Genomic DNA, 19,138 nt, shown 5'->3' with positions numbered 1-19,138 from the left:
AGGTGCATCTCGCGTGGAGCCTCGCGAGGCATGGTCTGAGGCGCGCTTACTCCGGATTTTGAAGGCTTATTTCGTCTCCTGATTTGACTGGGACTTGACCTATGTCGTTTAGGTCTTTTCCTACACATATAAATAGACATAAAACACCACCTTTGAAGGAGTTTTGCGACCGGAGGCAAGAATAGCTCGTGAAATACGAGCTGGGAGATAGAATCATCAATTTCACATTCTTTCATCTTTACTTTGTAATTTATTTATGCAATATACGTGGGATATTGTTACTATGAGTATGAGTAGCTAAACTCCTAATCTAGGATTTTGATGGAACTTATTGAAAGATGATTTTCCTGTTACGTTGATATAGATTTGCCGTAGTATTTTCTCTATTTGTTCAACTACATTATTATCGTGGTTAGTTGAAAAGCTCTCAATCGACTATACCTATTTAATGTGTATTACTCGAAAGAGAGTGCATATTTAGGTAGTTGTTGAACAACATCACTCCTAACGTATATGAGGGATCAATACGGAGGGTTTAAAGATGGGATTAGGAATAATAAAAACTTGGTGCGATCCGAGTGAGCCGTACTTAGTGTCAGCTAGCGTAATTCGGAAGAATATGTCTAGTAAATTGTGGTAGTTACTCGGGAGAGAATTATGATACTTAGAGTGCTCATGATCGGTAGAGAAAACTTAGGCAAATTTATAGGAAAACATAGAGGAAAGGATTCCGACAATAGGGAAAATCATAATTCATAACCTTAGATCATTCCAATTCTTGTCTACAACATGTTCGTAGTTAGTTATTACTTAATGCATTTTCCTTACGTGATATTTAGTTAGTAAACATCCAACTTGTTATTTAAATATTTCTGAATTTTGATTGTGTGAATTTGTACGAGTCTAGTAGCTGTGTTTAATAGGTTAATTTTCTGTGGGATTCGATTCCGGACTTGTAAACCAGATTATATTTGCAACGACCGCTTAGTCTTTTTTATAAGGCATAGTTGGGTGTGATCAATGGCATAAAGTTGCTTTCTCACAAACAACTTGTTTGTTAAGGATTTGGACATGTATAGACTTTCTAGTCTTTTTCAAATACCACATGCACTATTTTCATCCCTGACATTATTGAGTACTTCATCGGACAAGTGTAGCCTGATTGCACTAGCCGCCTTCTTATCCATGTCTGCCCAATCCTCGGCTTTCATGGTTTTCGGTTTTTTTTTTTTCATCTAGTGCAATGTCTAACCCTTATTGGATGAGTAGGTCCTTCATCCTTCTTTGACATATGGAGAAATTGTCATTACCGTTGAATCTGTTACTTCGTACTTTATTTCTGATATTTTTTTCATCACAGAGCAAAATTGACTGTAAATAATATTTTTGTGAATGAGCAGAACATGTGTTCTGATACCAGTTGTTGAAAAATTTACCCCCCACATAAATAATATTCACGGTATATGATTGTAATAAATGCGGATTACTAAATACAATAGCCAACAGTAATAATAAGAGAAACAAGGACACCGAGTTTTTACATGAAAAACCTTTCTGAATAAGGCAAAAATCACGCATGAGAGGAGCAACTGATTTCACTATAGCAAGGATTTTACAATTTGTGGTACCGAGTAAAATACTCCAATACCACTATACACTCAAAGAAAATAACCCTTTTTTGATTTTCCACCTCACTACAAATCCCGCTCAAACTCTCAATATTTTTCCTTAAAGAGTATTTCGTTTCTTACTTTGTAAATCACTCTCTTTCTCTCCATTTTTTGTGTATCTTCAACTGAATTAGGAGCTATCTATTTACAGACGTCCAATACTCCTTGCTTGCATCATAGATGATATCATCATAATATAAATGTCAAAGTTTCACCTTGTGAAAGCAATGAAAATCCGACAACACAAATCACATTTTATGTAGATTTGGCAGCATGGTACCTTATGTCAAAGGAAGTTCGTCTTCTTTTCACATTCATGGGATGAACCCCACACTTCCCCCTCCCCTTTCTGAGCCGAGGGTCTACCGAAAACAAACTCTCTGTCTTTTTAATGGCAGGATAAGGTATGTGTACACTTTAACCTTCCTATACTCCACATGTAGGACTATACTGGATATATTATTTTTGTTATTAAGGAAAGAGGAAAAGAAAATGAGAATGGTGAGAATTGAACTCATATCAATACTGAGAGATTAATATCACTAGATAAGCCTTGATACGAATATTATTTTGATGTGTTTTATTAGTAGTTTCTTTTTTTCGTTTTATATTTTTTTTTTCTTATCTCATTTAGGATTTATACTGTTTAAGTAATCATCATGCATTTATTAATATCTTTGCCAATAAATTCATAGGGTTGTGACAACAACTTTAAATAATTAGTATCTTTATAGTTCCTTCGTTACCCCCAATAGAAATCTTTACGTTGATAACAAAATTTTGGAGATTATCAATGTTTATTTTAGTATTTTAAGGAGATGGAATCATAATTTTAGAAGGGGGACATAGTACGATATCACATATAGTAAAGAACACTGTGCTAAGAAATAAGGGAAATACAGCGATCTGGAACTTTCTTATTTCTATTTTCTATTACAAAATATTAAAACCAGTAATAAATTTGTTCAGGCAAACAAACTCTTTTTGACAAAAGAATTGGGAATATAGACATGGAAAGTTGACTGAAATTCAGGGATTATTTAAAACAAAATTGATGGCTGTGGAATTCTTATTGTGGACCCAAGTGAGGACAAATCAAATGTGGTGACATCCAAACTTGTGGGAGAGATCTAAGCCTTCAATTTTCAATAAGATTATCTATCAAACCACTGAGTGCAACGTGTTTAAGTACTTTTTGTCCAAAATATTTTCTACGGCTGTATTAATTATTTTTTCCCGTGAGAAGAAGTACTATCACTCATGAAAAAATAAAGGTACAATTATAGTTTGTTTGGTAGGCGTGTTCCTCGTTAGATTTTGGTCGGTTTTCCAAACCAAACCAATCAAGTCGGTTTTTTAAATATTGAAATCAAATCAATCAATTAAGTTGATTTTTTTATCGATTCGATTTTTTCCGATTTTTTAATTTTTTCTGTTGTTTATCGATTTTTTTTCTTTAATATGAGACATATACTACCAAACGCATATTTTGGTGACTACATTTTTAACGTAACACTATCAAACCAATTGCTCTTTGAGAAATCTATCATTTACCAAGATATATCGATAAAAATTGAATCAAATAGTGATAAATAATTTAAGTACTCAATTAAAAATTAATTATTTTTAACATGAAATAAATTCTTGTACTTCGCAAAAGAAAACTACCAATCAAACTAGAATGTAAAGACAAAGAATTAGATTATTATAATAGCAAAGAACTAGACTAAAAATACAAACGACTAATAAAAACATACATACATATACATACATATATATATATATATATATATATATATATATATATATATATATATATATATATGTATATGTATGTATAAATATAAATAGCTACTTTTATAGTCGGGTTGGTTCGTATTTTTTGTTTATTTTTTGATTAAAACCAAAACCAAATCAAATTTGATCGGTTTTTAAAATTCAAAATCAAAACCAAACCAAACCTAAAAAGTATCGTTTTTTTTTTTCCGATTTGGTTCGATTTTTTGGGTTTTTATGAACAACCCTATTTGGCCAAGCTTTTAGCCGGGCCAAGAGTATTATTTTTAAAACAAGGTCATTGGCCAAGTTTTTTAAAGTTAAAAATAATAATTTTGAGTAGAAGCAAAAACAAAAAAAAGTAGCTTCTCCGTATAAGTACTTTCTGAAATAAATACACTTAAAAATAGTTTTTAAAATCTTGGTCAAGCACTAATTGTCGTTCAAAAGTGCTTTTTAAGTTGATTAGCCAAACACAAATTGCTTCTCATCAAAAATACTTTTGAAAAAAAAGACATTCTCAAAATAAGCAGATTTTAGAAACTTGACCAAACAGAAAATTTAACGACCTCTAATGCATCCATTTCAATCTGCTAAGGCCAAAGGGGCAAATGTAAAGGTCGATAACAACAAAAGTATACTGTAAACATTAATTTCTATGAATCTTCATAATTTCATATAATTATTGCCTAATTCTTATTTCGGAAAAACAAGAATTTTTTAAATTTAATTTTGCACTTAATTTTAGTCAGCCAAATATAGACATTGGTGAATCACTGACTTCTCAAATTGAACCAAAAGTCCAAAACTTGAACGGATTTAAATCAATCAAATAAAGTTAATTAAGAAGTGAAGAAGAAAGAAAGAAGTGTAGAGAAATAACGGGAGGGAAGCGGAATATAATTTAGAATTTAATTAAATTTAGTAATAAATGTCCTAAAATAATCGGTGAATCGAAGGTTATTAGGGTTTTCATCGACGAGCCGGCAATCGCCGCAAGGATTCATCGTCATGGACCGGAGAGAGCCGGAGAAAACAGATGTCCTTCCTTCTACAGCTTTGGCATATCTTGATCGGAACTACTGGTGAGACCTTTCGCTTTCTCCTTTTATTACTCCTTTTAATCTTTGTTGCTCACTTTTTTATAGTCATTTTACAAAAAAAAAAACACCATTTTAACTCTCAGGGACAAGAGGTTCGCTCAAGAGGAACACTACGAATGGTTAAAAGATTATTCTCATTTCCGTCACCTTCTTCAACAACACATTACACCCCATTCTTCTGTACATCTCTCTATCTCTCTATATATACCATTTATTACTTTTTTTTTTTTTTTTTTGTTGTTGTTGTAAAAGTGGAACTTAGTTTTTAGGTGAGGTGACAGGTGTTGGAGCTAGGATGTGGAAATTCTCAGTTGAGTGAAGAGTTATATAGAGATGGGATTACTGAATTGACCTGCATTGATTTGTCCCCCATTGCAGTCGACAAGATGAAACAAAGATTGGTTAACAAGGGCTACAAAGGTATAAATACACTTTCTAGTTGTTCAAATTTTGTGCTATTGTTTGGTTTCCTTGATTTGACTTTCCTTTTGTTTTGATTCATTTTGCTCAATTGAAGTAAAAAAAATTTGTTAGCTAAAGTGGTTTGCAATGGATGATTCTTCCTATTAAGATTGAGGTCCCAGTTGGAGACCTAGGATCTCATTGCTTGCCCACTCTAGATAAATGTTTTATCAACGCAAAAGACAAATTTTACCAATAATAGCATATAGAAGCATGAGTTCCAACCCTTAGGTGCCTTGTTTGATAGAGTTACCATGTACCTGTTGTGGGAGGTAGCAAGTATCCCGTGAAATTAATGGAGGTGCGCGCAAGTTGGCCGGGATACCACCGTTATCAATAAAAAAAATAGCATATAGAAGCTGGGATGGGGTTCTGCCGTTCTGAAGTAAATAGAATACTCTTCTTCTAGGAGAGAAAGAAGGAGCAAGAAGATGCTAAGAATCAGGTAGCTTTCAAAGTTGATGATAACTAATCTGTCACTGCTGCATTAGAGATGAGCTCGTCCAACCCTCTCCCCTTTCGGATCTTGACTCTAAGCAGCCCCCACATTCTGTCTAAAAAATCTTTTGCATCAAAGAACCTTTTGTTGGTTGAGATAGTGTCTGCACAATCGTTACGCTTATGAAATGCTCTATGTGAAGTCAAAGACAGATTTTGGTATGGAACTTCAATGGCAGGCTTAGCCAATATTTTTCTAAGAGATTTGTGTTTTATCAGAATGTGTCTTTTTTATCATTCCGTCCTGAGTTTAAGGGCACTTTTGCCTATGAAAACTTAAATAAGACTATTCGCATTTGGTAATTGTATTGGGTGAAAGAATGCTAACACATAACAAGAGAAAGATGTCAGTATTAGGAATATGTTCCGACTAATTAAGGGTGTTGAGATGCTCCATTGTTGATGTTTTATGTTATCAATGCCAACAGAAATAAAAGTGCTGGAAGCTGATATGCTAGACCTGCCTTTTGAAGATGGATGTTTTGATGTGGTTATAGAGAAAGGAACAATGGTATTATTAGAAGTTTTATTTTGGATGTACTACCTAGTGCAGCAATGGCTGTCAATCATTTTCCTTTTCAGACGATCGGCTATTCATTTGTATGTTGAACTTCGTTATCAAAAATGTATGTTGTTGAACTTGAAGGATGTGTTGTTCGTGGACAGTGGTGACCCCTGGAATCCACACCATGCAACAGTGGAGAAGGTGATGAAGATGCTTCACGAAATTCACAGAGTTCTAAAACCTGAGGGAATATTTATATCTATCACATTCGGTCAGGTAGTAAGAACAGCTTTTGGTTTATCTTTTCATTTTTAAGTTGTAAATAGTAAGAGCAGCAACCAACACCTTATCTCTTTTTCTTCGCTCTTCTTAAATGGTTTGTCCTAATTCTATTGCTAAATGCTTCTAAATTGTTTCATTTTGCTTTTATTGGCCAGCCGCACTTCAGGCGCCGGTTCTTTAATCATCCTGAGTTCACCTGGTCTGTTGAGTGGAATACTTTTGGCGAAACATTCCACTATTTTCTCTACATCTTGAAAAAGGTAAGTCGCGAATCCAGAAAAATTGTCTTCACCCTACATGCTGTTGGCCAGTGTTCTATTCATTTTTCCTCAGAATATATCTTCCCGAGCACAACATGACCTGTAAAACCCTAGAGAAAATGCGGATTTTATAATGGTTTGATGCACCAAGTTAGAATGCTGAACATGAGAATTGAATTAATGCAGGGACAAAGATCATCAGAGAGCGAGGAGTGCGGGGAAAAGACTCGTATCCCATCAATATCTCTATACCATGATGAATTAGAGGGTGAAGACTATTTATTCAGAACCAACATTGATGAGATGTAAAGCCAGAAGTAAAACGTATACAGCGGCTCCTTTTTGCAACTTATGTTATTGTTTATTACTTTTGTTATAGTACTGAAATGTTACAAAAATTGTCTAGTCTTTCGACCAGTATGATCTTTAATTGATTATCATTTTTTGTTTTTTTTTGGAATTTGGGGTGTTACTACATTTCGAAAATTCATCTGGGCAAATTAGTTATTCGCAGTTCACAACACCAGAAATAAAACCCTGTAAGTCCTCTCATGGAATTTCTGTTACCGTTGTCAAAATTGGGGTTAACTTGGTCCTTGCTTTATTATTGAGATATCTTTCTTGCGAAATTATTATCAAATTGTTCTTTTTCGTGGTCCACTCCGTTGCTATGTGATAGATAATTCTAATATATTTTCTTTCCCCATATATACATAATTATTACTACTATTTTTGAGTTTCTTTTGAGAAAAAAGAAAACCATTTCATTGAATTTTGTCGAATGAAATGTGCAACAACGCAACTAAATAAGATAAAAGGAACCAACATTTCTTCTCTAGGGACTAATATAAATGGAAAAAACCCGCAGCAGTAACAAGTTGTTACATCTATTTACTAAAAGTAGGGGTGTACATGGATCGGGTTGATTCGATTTTTATCAAAATCAAACCAAACCCATTATATCGGTTTGAATTGGTTCGGTTTTGTCGGATTTTTCGAGTTTTCGGGTTTTTTGTTACTTAAATATTATTTCAATCTTACTTTGTTAAATATTTGATAAGTAATTATATATTTAGTAAAAATATAAAAAATTAACAAACATACTATCGATTAAAATATTCTTATGGGAGAATTCTATTAGTAACATATAATAATTATTTTTTTAGTCTTCTGACAATAGTTTTTTGTTGATGTACACTTTCAGGTTACCAATTTTTTCGTTGATGTACACTTTCAGGTTAACTGAATCTAGTAATTAAATATAAAAATCAATATGATACCTAAATATTAATAATCACTTCACATTCGAAAAAGATATAAGACTTTAATAAATCTTAACATATGTTATGAATATGGAAGAACAAAGAGATAAAAGGCATTTTCTGTAACACTTAATAAGAAAGTGATCATATAACCCATTATTTAAGGTCAATAAATATGGAACACTTCATATTCTATTAAAATTTATATCCCGCAAGAGAATCCCAAATATTTTAAGATATTTTTTAAAGAAAATTCTATATAAAATCTTAAAGTATACATAAAAATTCTATATTTATATGTCGGGTTGGTTCAGATTTTTTACTCAATACCAAATCAAATCAAACCAAATCAAGTCGGGTTTTTAATCGGTTTGGTTTGTTATCTAGTAGATTCTGAACAATCAATATTACAGTTCCATAAGGTAAGCAGTCTTACATTTTAATGGTGAACGTTCTTCAGCTTAATCACTCTTTTTTTTTTTCTTTTAAAAAATCATCTAAATAACTTTAGCAATGTGATTTCAGAATAAATCTATATTCATATCACGAGTAAATTTTATGGGTGGTCACTCAACTTTGTGTTTATTACCCAAAAATCACTTTTTTTTCTTTTGTTACACAAAAATTATTTATCTATTCTCTAGTTACCACAATAATCACTTTGACCAGATTTTACAAATCTTTGACCTGAAAAGTCTATTATGCCATTGATATAATAAATCATCCGATTTATGTAATACCTTCTATATTATATGCTATATAATATACTTTTACCCAGGTATTTTACTTATAATTAAAATAACTTGATATTATTTTACTTATTTTTTTATAATATATTCGAACATTTAGTTTTTTCTTAACGATAATTTTTAAGTTATATAAGTAGCATTATTAAATTTGTTAGTAAATATTACAGTGAACAAATCTCAAGTCCACGTTCTTAACCATGCTTAATGAAATATTTGTAATGATCAGCCACGCCATATTCATTAATCCAATAAATAAAATACCCATATTTAGCACAATGACACATCAAATTAACACTTTTAAATAAATAATATTAACAGATAAAGCTTTAAATATCTTAATATTAAATACAAATATCTTCGAAACTTTTTTTAAAATTTGTATTGACTAAAAAAAAACTATCATTTGTTAAACAAATCTGTTTGTTATTATTTCAAATAAATATTAAAAATAAATATTTTTTTATGGTTTTTATATTTAAAATATGTTCATGTTTAAATATGATTAAACAAATTAAGTGCCGTGAAAAAATTAAATGTATGAATATATTATAAAATAATTTAAAGTTATTTTAATTATAAGTAAAATACTTAGTTAAAAATATATTATATAGTATATAATATAGAAGGTATTACATAAATGAGAGGATATATAATGTCAATGGCATAATAAACTTTTCAAGTAAAAGTATTATAAAATTTGGTAAAGATGACTTTTGTGATAAACATAGCAAAGTAAAATAATTTTTGTGTAACAAAAGAAAGAAAAGTGACTTTTAGGTAATGAACACAAAGTTGAATAATTTTTACGTAACAAAAAGAAGAAAAGTGACATTTGCGTAATGAACACAAAGTTGAATAAACATCTATAAAATTTACTCTTCATATCACATGGCCTGTTTATTTATTTAAAAAAAACTTACAGAGAATTTTGTTCATAACATTTAGCATAAGGTACATGTCATATTCGTTGCATTAATTAAGGTGAGATTTAAGCTCTCTCACCTATTATGTTGAGAGACTCTTAGGGGTGCTACTACTAAATTGTAAGTAAGGTTTTGTGGAATTTTTATCGTAAAGCTAATTAATGAACCTACTATTTGCAGACACATAATGGATAAGGAATACAATTAATTAGTTAGTTACTATTTGACTAATTGATCCAGATAGGGAAATTGACAAACCTTTCAACATCAAAACACGTCGTTCCGACAAAATCTTCCCGTTGAAGCCTCCTTAACGGCGTCGTATAGCTTTCATGAATTCCCCACCCCAACTCGGATTCCCAGCCTCAGCTCCCCAGAAGCTAAAAATAAGTAAAGCACAAAGTCTCACCTTCAGTGTAGAAAAATTAAACTATTTCTATGCAAAAACACACACACACACACACATAATATTTCTATTTATCTCCTCTCGACGAAAAGAGGAAACGATTTCCTAATTAACCTCCGATGTTAATCTGATCGGAGCGCTAGAATTCTCACTTCGATCCACCGATTTCTTGATTCATACATTCTTCAAATTTCCTTTTTTTGTTTTGTTTTTTGGTATTTAATCTGCGCAGAGGCGAAAAGTGAATGGAGGATTACCTGAGCGGCGATGAAGATATATATTCTTCTGATCAAGAAGAAGGACTCGAGAATGAGGAGTCTGATTCCCGGTGGGCCTCTTCTACAGGAAATTCCTGCAAGGTGCTTTAAAATCCCTGGAATTTTTGCTTATGTCTAAAATTCTAGTTTACCCGTTTCGCTCCTCGTGTTATAAAACCTTCAATTTTGATGATCATCTATGTGATAGGAGTAATAATTAATAATTTCATACATTTTGATTTTAGGCTATTAAGTAGTACTACTTAGTTTTAGTTCTTTAATTTATTTTAGATTGAGAAGTAGTTGATTGATCCATTGATTGAAGTCTTAGTGTGTTTACAAACATTTTCTTTATAGGTTTTCGCGATTTTGTAAATTTCTTTATCTAAAATGGGATTAAAAAAGGTTTTTTTTGAAGGGTTAATAGCTAAAATATAGTCTAAGTACAACACAAGATAATATTAATATAACGTATTTCCTACATAAAGAGACCAAATACATACATTTTAAATAATTGAATGTTAGATGTGTCGGTGTCAAATATCACAACATCAACAACAACAACATACCATTGAGAATTAAAAAAAAAAGCTTATTCATTTATTGTTTCACTACTAACTACAACAACATACCCGGGTAGACCCTCAGCTCAGGAAGTGAAAGGGGAGGGGCAATAACAAGCAAATCGATCTGACAACCAAAGCAAAAAATACAAAACTAGCAAAAGGTAATGCAATCAGAAAACCAAAACACAAGACAACATCAAGTATTCTTGTAACAGAAGACTAGGGTACGAAAAAAAACACGGAAGACACCAAGTGGTGTATCAAAGCTACTGCTACAAACAAGGACAACACTCGACCACCTAACCCTTTACCTTAATTCTCAACCTCAACACCTTCTTATCGATGGTCATGTCCTCAGTGAGCTCGAGCAATGCCATATTTTGCCTAATCATCGCTCCCCAATACTTTTTCGGCCTGCCTCTACCTCTCCGTTGGCCCTCCCATGTTAGCCTCTCACACCTCCTCCTCACCGGAGTATCAGTGCCTCTTCTTATGCCCGAACCATCTAAGTCTCGCCTCCCGCATCTTGTCCTCCACAAGGGCTACACCCACCTTGTCGCGAATAACTTTATTTCTAATTTTATCTAACCTGGTATGCTCGCACATCCACCTCAACATCCTCATCTCCGCCACCTTCATCTTCTGGACATGGGATGGCTTGACCGGTCACACAAAACACCGGAAGCGAGCCTCCATTTTATCCATCCCGCCCCAATACGGTGTGTGACATCCTCGTCAATCTCCTCATTCCCTCGTATAATAGACCCAAGGTACTTGAAACTTTCTCTCTTAGGAATGACTTGTGAATCAAGCCTCACGTCTTCGACCTCTTCTTGAGTCGCGCCACTGAACTTGCACTCCAAGTATTCTGTTTTGGTCCTGCTCTACTTGAAACCTTTAGACTCCAAAGTCTGTCTCCAAACCTCTAACATCTCGTTGACACCACAACGCGTCTCATCAATCAGTACAATGTCATCTGCAAACAGCATGTACCACGATACCTCCCCTTGAATGTGACACGTCAGCGCATCGATCGCCGGGGCAAACAGAAATGGGCTGAGGATTGACCCCTAATGCAGCCCCATCACAACCGGGAAGTGATCCGAGTCCCCCTCTCACTGTTCTCACCCGAATCTTAGCACCCTCACACATTCCTGAATAGTCTTAATGTATGCAACATGAACGCCTCTAGCCTCCAAACATCTCCACAACACCTCACTCGACACTTTATCGTAAGCCTTCTCTAAGTCGATGAACACCGTATGTAAATCCCTCTTCCCCTTTCTATACTGCTCCATCAACCTCCTAACAAGGTGAATAACTTCTGTAGTCGAACGCCCCGGCATAAATCTGAATTGGTTCTCTGAAATAGACACAATCTTCCTCACCCTCAGCTCCACCACCCTCTCCCAAACTTTCATAGTATGGCTCAGTAGCTTGATACCCCGATAGTTGTTGCAATTTTGGATATCCCCCTAGTTCTTATACAATGGGATCATCGTACCCCGTCTCCATTCCTCGGGCATGTTCTTCGTCCTAAAAATAACATTGAATAGCCCAGTTAGCCATTCCAAACCCGCCTTACCCATGCTCTTTCAGAATTCCACCGGAATTTCGTCCGGCCCGGTCGCTCTCCCCCTGCTCATCTTACACATAGCCCCCTCTACCTCCGCAACTTTAATCCGCCTGCAATACCCAAAGTCCCGACGACTCTCGGAGTTTTCTAAGTCCCCCAACACAATGTTCCTATCCCCCTGATCATCATTCAGGAGTTTATGGAGGTATACCTGCCATCTCTATCTAATCAGAACCTCGTCCAACAACACTCTACCTTCCTCATCCTTGATGCACTTCAATTGGTCCAGGTCACGGGCCTTCCTCTCTCGCACCTTGGCTAACCTGTACAGAAACGGTGTCAAATATCACAATGACCAAAATCAGAATTTATTAATCACCTAGGGACCAAAAGTGCTATTCCTTCTTTGAAATTACTGCTTCAAGTTAGGTTCTTTTCTATGGATTTCAATTGGATGATGTGCCATTGTTTGTTGCCCCCCTTTTTTCTCTCTCTCTTTATTGGTTTTATCTGATAATATGCTGTTTGTTTTACAGGTAATCACAAGGGAGTCTCTCTTGGTGGCACAGGTAGGAAGACTTGAAAAGTTCTTTTTTTGGCACTTGACGTGTGTTTGCTTTGCGTTAGATGTTTAAACACGGATATCTGAGGTGTTTTTACATATTTGCTAGAGGGAGGAGTTGCGGAGAGTGATGGACTTGCTCTCACTAAGAGAACACCATGCGAGATCCTTGCTTATTCACTACCGTTGGGATCTCGAGAGGTTGTTTGCGGTTCTTGTAGAAAAGGGAAAAGCTTGCTTATTTGCTGAAGCAGGGGTAACTGTGCTTGAAGAAGTTGATTTTGGATCATCTGTGTCTTCTTCTTCGACTGTGATGTGCAATATATGCATAGAAGAGGTAGCGGGGAGTGATGTCACAAAAATGGACTGTGGTCACTGCTTCTGCAATGAATGTGAGAACTAATTCTTTGAGTAGAGCCAGTGCTTCGTTATTGATTCCATCAGAATTCTTTCTACCTTTTATGATCATCTTGTTAATCTTGAATGTTTGGCCTTCCAGTTCTGTAATTAGCATACAATTGTACAATTTGTTTCGAATGTTTTTAAGATTTTGCATGTTCTTGTTTCTATGTCAAAGGGTGTGCTTTTTTATTTTCAAATGGTCTCTACATTTGTATTTTTTGAAACCTGTCAAATTAAAGTGGTTCCAGGCTTCTCTTTTTTGTTTCACATGCTAGTCAAATTGTGAATTTTGCTGCTACTTATTTTCATTTTTATGCTGGAAATAAGCTAATTCTTGTTTGTTTGTTTAGGTTGGACAGAGCATTTCATTGTGAAAATAAAGGAGGGGCAGAGTAAGAGAATAAGGTGCCTGGCTCATAAATGCTTTGCAATTTGTGATGAAGCCGTTATCAGAAAGCTCGTTAGTAAAAGGCATCCGGATTTGGCAGAGAAATTTGATCGGTTTCTCCTTGAATCATACATTGAGGACAATAAAATGGTGAAATGGTGTCCAAGTATCCCTCACTGTGGGAATGCTATACGGCTAGAGACTGATGATCTTTGTGAAGTAGAATGTTCATGTGGTTTACAGTTCTGTTTCAGTTGCTTATCAGAAGCACATTCACCTTGTTCTTGCTTGATGTGGGAACTTTGGACCAAGAAGTGCCGAGATGAATCAGAGACAGTTAATTGGATTACAGTTCACACTAAGCCTTGTCCAAAGTGTCACAAACCCGTTGAGAAGAATGGAGGTTGCAACCTAGTTAGCTGCATTTGTGGGCAAGCATTTTGGTGAGTTTACTCTTGATGTCTGTTTGTGCCTAGATTTCTCGCAACTTAAAGCTGATTCTGATGTTATTGATGAACGAACACTCTGGATACATATCAGCACTGTCGGCCCATTTGCAGAGAACATGACTTCATGGTGCACCTATTGTTTTACCTTATTCTGTTAGCAGCCTCTAGTAATTTGAAAAGTCCTGAAAGATTGAGGCTCCTTTTGTAATTTTAGGATCAGGACCGGACTTGATCCAATACTTTTTTTATTACTGAGAAATCCTCGAAGCGAGTGGTGCACAATGGTCCCACCAGCCTCTCGTCCACTTAAATGTCTGGATTTTTGCGTTCTTACCACTAGACCAAAGTCCTCGGGCCATCCTATACTATTTTGATCTAGTTTGGAGTTAACATAGATCTAGTTTAATTTAAGCGGTTTTGATCTTTGTTTGGAAAAACTTGGATTCCTAAGACTTGCTAACTTGTCTTTTTAAGGTTCTTTTTTCTATATAGTAAATAATTTTATTGATCATAGTGTCAGTGCTATGAATCTGTCTATTTGGGTGTCTATGTAAGACATGACTAAACCATCTCAAGCGACCTTATCTCATTCCTCCGCATGTTTCTACTTGCATTTTCTGTCATATGTGTTCATTTTTAATCTTGTCTAATCTTGAATGGGCTGCACATATATGTTAGTGTTCGCATTGCTACGGCATTTATCTTATTGATATGGTTTGATTTACATGCCAATATTGGCTCTTATTTGCATTTTTGGTCTTATAAGTATTACTTAGGACTTGCTTTACACGTTGGTAGGTATTCTACTATCGCATAATACTTCCTTAGCACCTTTCAGTTCAAACATCTTATTTTAATTGCACACATTACATCTTCATCTATCATGATATTCTTCTAAAAGTCTGAGTTTAAATATCTTATTGTCTGCATTTTAGGCATTAAAACCTTGTCTAATCTCACTTCAATTTTATTTTTGTTATACTCTAAACTTACAGTGCATATATTTTGTCTTACTTTTAGTGTGTTCAGTTATATAGTTGTCTTTACATGGACTGTGTAACGGCTTCCAAAGGGGTTATGAATGTTTTACCCTACTCCACTTCACCTTAAGGTTTTGAGTTGGATGCTCAAATTCTCTTACCTGGTACCAGAGTTAACCTTTAGGAAGCCTATTCTCACTCTCATAAGTTTGCATTGAAGTCTTTATGAATCTCAAATTGGACATTCCATTTGTTCTATAAGTTGAAATAGTAGCTACAACATTTAACTCGAGCCATATGATATAATTCTTGCTGCTTCGTTCTCTTTAGTGTTGTTTGACATTACTTACACTAGCACTGAAGGAAATTGCCTTCCCAGTTTAGTTGGTTGATCTTGTATTATGTTTTCTCGTTTTCTTTAGTTGGCTATGTGGTGGAGCTACTGGCCGAGATCATACTTGGTCGCATATCACTGGTCACAGTTGTGGTCGTTATAAGGAAGATCAGGAGAAGAAAGCTGAACGTGCTAAGCGTGATCTTTATCGCTACATGCATTATCACAATCGTTATAAAGCTCATACAGATTCTTCTACACAGGAGTCTCGTCTGAGGGATACTATAAAAGAAAAGGTGGCAATTTTGGAAGCAAAGGAGTCAATAGTGAAAGATTTTAGTTGGATTACAAATGGACTTTACAGGCTTTCCAGATCAAGACGGGCTCTCTCGTTTTCATACCCATTTGCGTATTATATGTTTGGTGATGACTTATTTAAGGATGAAATGACAAAAGAAGAAAAGGAAATAAAGCAGCATTTATTTGAGGACCAGCAGCAGCAGCTTGAGGCAAATATTGAAAAGCTATCAAAAGCTTTTGAGGATCCATTTGATGATTTCAAAGCGGAAGAGATTACGGAAATGAGGATGCAAGTTATAAATCTCTCTGTGGTAACTGATACATTATGTAAGAAGATGTAAGTAGGCATCTTGGTATCATAATTTATTGTTAGTTTTAGTGAGAAACTGATGGTAGTGCTGATATGCAGGTATGAATGCATCGAGACTGATTTATTGGGACCTCTAAAGTTCAGTTGTGCAAATATAGCTCCATACAAGTCAAAGGGCATTGAGAGAGCAACAGAGCTTAATGGAGGACAGAGCACCAAAGCAAACAACAATATTACATGTCAAAAAGCTCATGACCAGACAAATGGTGAATTTTCCATCCTCTCTCATGCCTGAGTACCTATGTAGATCAGTCATCTCTGCCTACTGGGGAGTGGTAGTTTATTGTGTCCACCTCTTCTTCAAATTTCTGATTGCTTTTGCAAGTGATACAAGTAGTTTACATTGTCTCATAGTTACCTCATCAGATTTAGTCCCAAAAAAAAGTGTTACCACATCATAGGACAGTAGTGTGTTTTAACTTGCTTGGGAAGACGTACTTGAAGTGTTTTAGACATGCTGTTGGTTGTTTGGGAAGGTGGTACTTTAAGTATTTTAGGCATGCAGCATGCTATTATTCAATAATACTTTGCATCAACATCATCTTCATCGTCACTCAGTTGAGCAAAGTGTTTATGGAGAGTGGTCCTCGGTGAACTAGTTAATCCCAAGATAAGCAGTGAATAACGGATAGCAGAAAAATGGGTAAGGAGATCGTCAAAGGGAAAGCAGGTTACCTTTCTTTAGTTGTCATCTTAGAGAGGGTGACATTCTATGCTGTTGCTGTTTAAGGCAGTGGGTGCTAGTTGGAGTGGTGAGAAAATTGGAGAAATGGAAAAGTGGCCTTAATCTCAAGCCAATGTCGCTGAAGCAACTAATGAGAAATTAGCATGTCTAATTAAAAGAAATGTCGTGATTGGAAGTTGCCCAAACTTTTATATTTCTCTTGAAGAGGGAGAAAGGTAATGGTTGAAGATCCTATCACCAGGAACTAAACTTATGAGAACTGTCACTAGTGATAATGTCTTGTTCATTTTATGTGATGAATTTGTTAAGTACTTATTAGGCAAGAGCTAAATCATAATATGCAGTTTTGCAAAATGATTCACTGTTCTAGTAACTTAATTGGTTAGTGGTAATTATAGTGGTTTATCCAATTTCTAAACAAGTTTAGTGGTTCTATTGCAATTTCATCCCACCAGTTTAGGCATCTGAGTTCAATAATATAATTCTGAACTGTTAGTGTCGAAAACTCTCTTGTTAGTTCATCCTTATAGTCGCCCACATTGAAATTAGCTCATGCACTAATTAGTCTAACTTTTGTTAATCTCATAAACAAATTTGTCTTTTACCTTCAAGAACTATTTACTTTCTTATCCGTGTACAGAAAGTATCTTCATCAGTTGTTTGTTACAAAAAAAAACACTTAAACTGGTTTAAAGTTTTTGCCATACAACTCTATCTCCACACAATAACAGTCACTGTCACCATGCAAGCAGTTTTGACCTTTCATTAAAGAGCTTTGTGATGGTTATTGATGGCTGTTTTATTCAATTAAATCTTACTCATAATTCAATCTTATGCTGCTATTATGTCGATCATCAATGCAATACAAATTTTCCTAAGACATGCTTGTCTAGGTTCCCATTTTCCCACTTATTCTCTTTTGCAGTATATGTCTCCCCTCTTAACCTCTTTTTCTTTTTCTTTTTTGGGGGGGGGGGGGGGAGGGTTGGGATGTACAGTTTATTTCTTGTGTTGTAATGTAGGTTGTGAATTATAACCAGAAAAAGAGTTATTTGAAGTTGTAGTGCTTGTACATCTTGCAGGAGGTTCCATAGAATTGGTTCAGCCATCAGGTTCTGGGACTTCAGATGACAGTGGATGCTCTTCAAGGAAGCGTCGAAGAATAGAGAATTCAGGTGGTGGTTTTTTCGATCTAAACTTGCCTGCCGAGCTCATTGATAGGAACTAACCCTATTGAGTTGCTGATTATTTTAAAATAAGTGTACAGCTCTTTTAAAAAAAAAGAAGAAAGCTACTCTCAGAGATTTGAAATGATAGTTCAGTGGATGATGCATTTCACTGCGTCATCCTATTTTGTTCTTGAAATTTTTTGAGCCCTGTAAGAGGATAAGAATTACCTTATAAAGTCCTTAGTTTTGGCTAAGATTTCAAGTGTATAGCCTTTATTTGGCTTGTTTTGGGTAGATAGTTTGATTATTGTTTTGGGTAGAAATTTCCATCCCCTCCTGTCAGTTCCTCTCGTTGTGCACTTTCCAGAATGGGCAGTGCTCCCGTGGGACTTTTGGCTTCATATCCATAATGGGAAATTTTTTTGGTGAAATTTCTACATCGTGATCGTGTTGTTTACTGTTTAGTTTTATCTCGTCATTGGACATTTTCTTATTTATACTACAACTGTACCAGTTTCTTATTGGGTTAGCTTACCAAAAAAACAAGGTCTGAGTTGTACATATGTACTTTCATCTAAATCATTTTGACGTCTCCTTATGCCTCTTACATATCTGATGAGATTCGATGTATATAACATAAACAGAGTCAGAGATCCATACCAAGACCTCAAGCATGAAAAAAGATCAAAGTTGTGAAGTATTCTAAGTATTGAAATTTCTCTGGAGATATAAGTTTCTGGGATGTTAGCATCACGAGTCGAAATTCGATCTTGCATGCTGAGTTAGAACTAGTCTTAACAATGCTAATGACAACTCAACTCCAAACAAGTTAGAGTTGGGGTGTATGAATCATCACTTGTAATATGGTCAAATTTTCATGACATTTGCCATGACATAATATGCATTATAATAAAAATTGTGGATCATGACATTTGCCATGACATAATATCCACTATTAAGCTAAGAATTTCTTGCTATAAATAGAGGAGCTTCTCCTCATTTGCAAACACACCGATTCAAGAGCTTTTCACTCTTGTCTTTCTTTCTCCTCCTTTATTTCATTATAGAGTATTTTGTAAGAGAGTGAGTGTTGGGAAACACTTGTGTGAACCCTTTCCTTGGAGTGATCTTGTGAGGTTATTCTCTTGGAGTATTTGGGACTAATTAGAGTATTTACTCTAATTTTGTACTCTCTTTTGTACTC

The 19,138-nt window shown here is 34.9% G+C and overlaps 2 protein-coding genes across 2 annotated transcripts; both read left to right on the top strand.

Annotated features, from left to right (window-relative positions):
* The first annotated feature begins 4,297 nt into the window (after nucleotides 1-4,297).
* LOC107765471 (uncharacterized) lies at nucleotides 4,298-7,013 on the top strand. The gene is made up of 7 exons (XM_016584126.2): nucleotides 4,298-4,531; nucleotides 4,633-4,729; nucleotides 4,831-4,969; nucleotides 5,938-6,020; nucleotides 6,156-6,290; nucleotides 6,452-6,556; nucleotides 6,743-7,013. Exons 1-7 carry the CDS (start codon nucleotides 4,458-4,460, stop codon nucleotides 6,863-6,865), a joined length of 756 nt encoding a protein of 251 aa, XP_016439612.1. The 5' UTR covers nucleotides 4,298-4,457; the 3' UTR covers nucleotides 6,866-7,013.
* Nucleotides 7,014-9,829: 2,816 nt separating this feature from the next.
* LOC107765470 (putative E3 ubiquitin-protein ligase ARI2) lies at nucleotides 9,830-18,188 on the top strand. The gene is made up of 7 exons (XM_016584125.2): nucleotides 9,830-10,255; nucleotides 12,832-12,864; nucleotides 12,967-13,249; nucleotides 13,610-14,090; nucleotides 15,499-16,047; nucleotides 16,120-16,286; nucleotides 17,848-18,188. Exons 1-7 carry the CDS (start codon nucleotides 10,142-10,144, stop codon nucleotides 17,991-17,993), a joined length of 1,773 nt encoding a protein of 590 aa, XP_016439611.1. The 5' UTR covers nucleotides 9,830-10,141; the 3' UTR covers nucleotides 17,994-18,188.
* Nucleotides 18,189-19,138: the final 950 nt, after the last annotated feature.

The sequence above is a fragment of the Nicotiana tabacum genome, chromosome 19 (genome assembly GCF_000715075.1).
Source record: "Nicotiana tabacum cultivar K326 chromosome 19, ASM71507v2, whole genome shotgun sequence".
Lineage (NCBI taxonomy): Eukaryota > Viridiplantae > Streptophyta > Magnoliopsida > Solanales > Solanaceae > Nicotiana > Nicotiana tabacum.
This window is presented reverse-complemented; position numbering and strand designations above follow the sequence as displayed.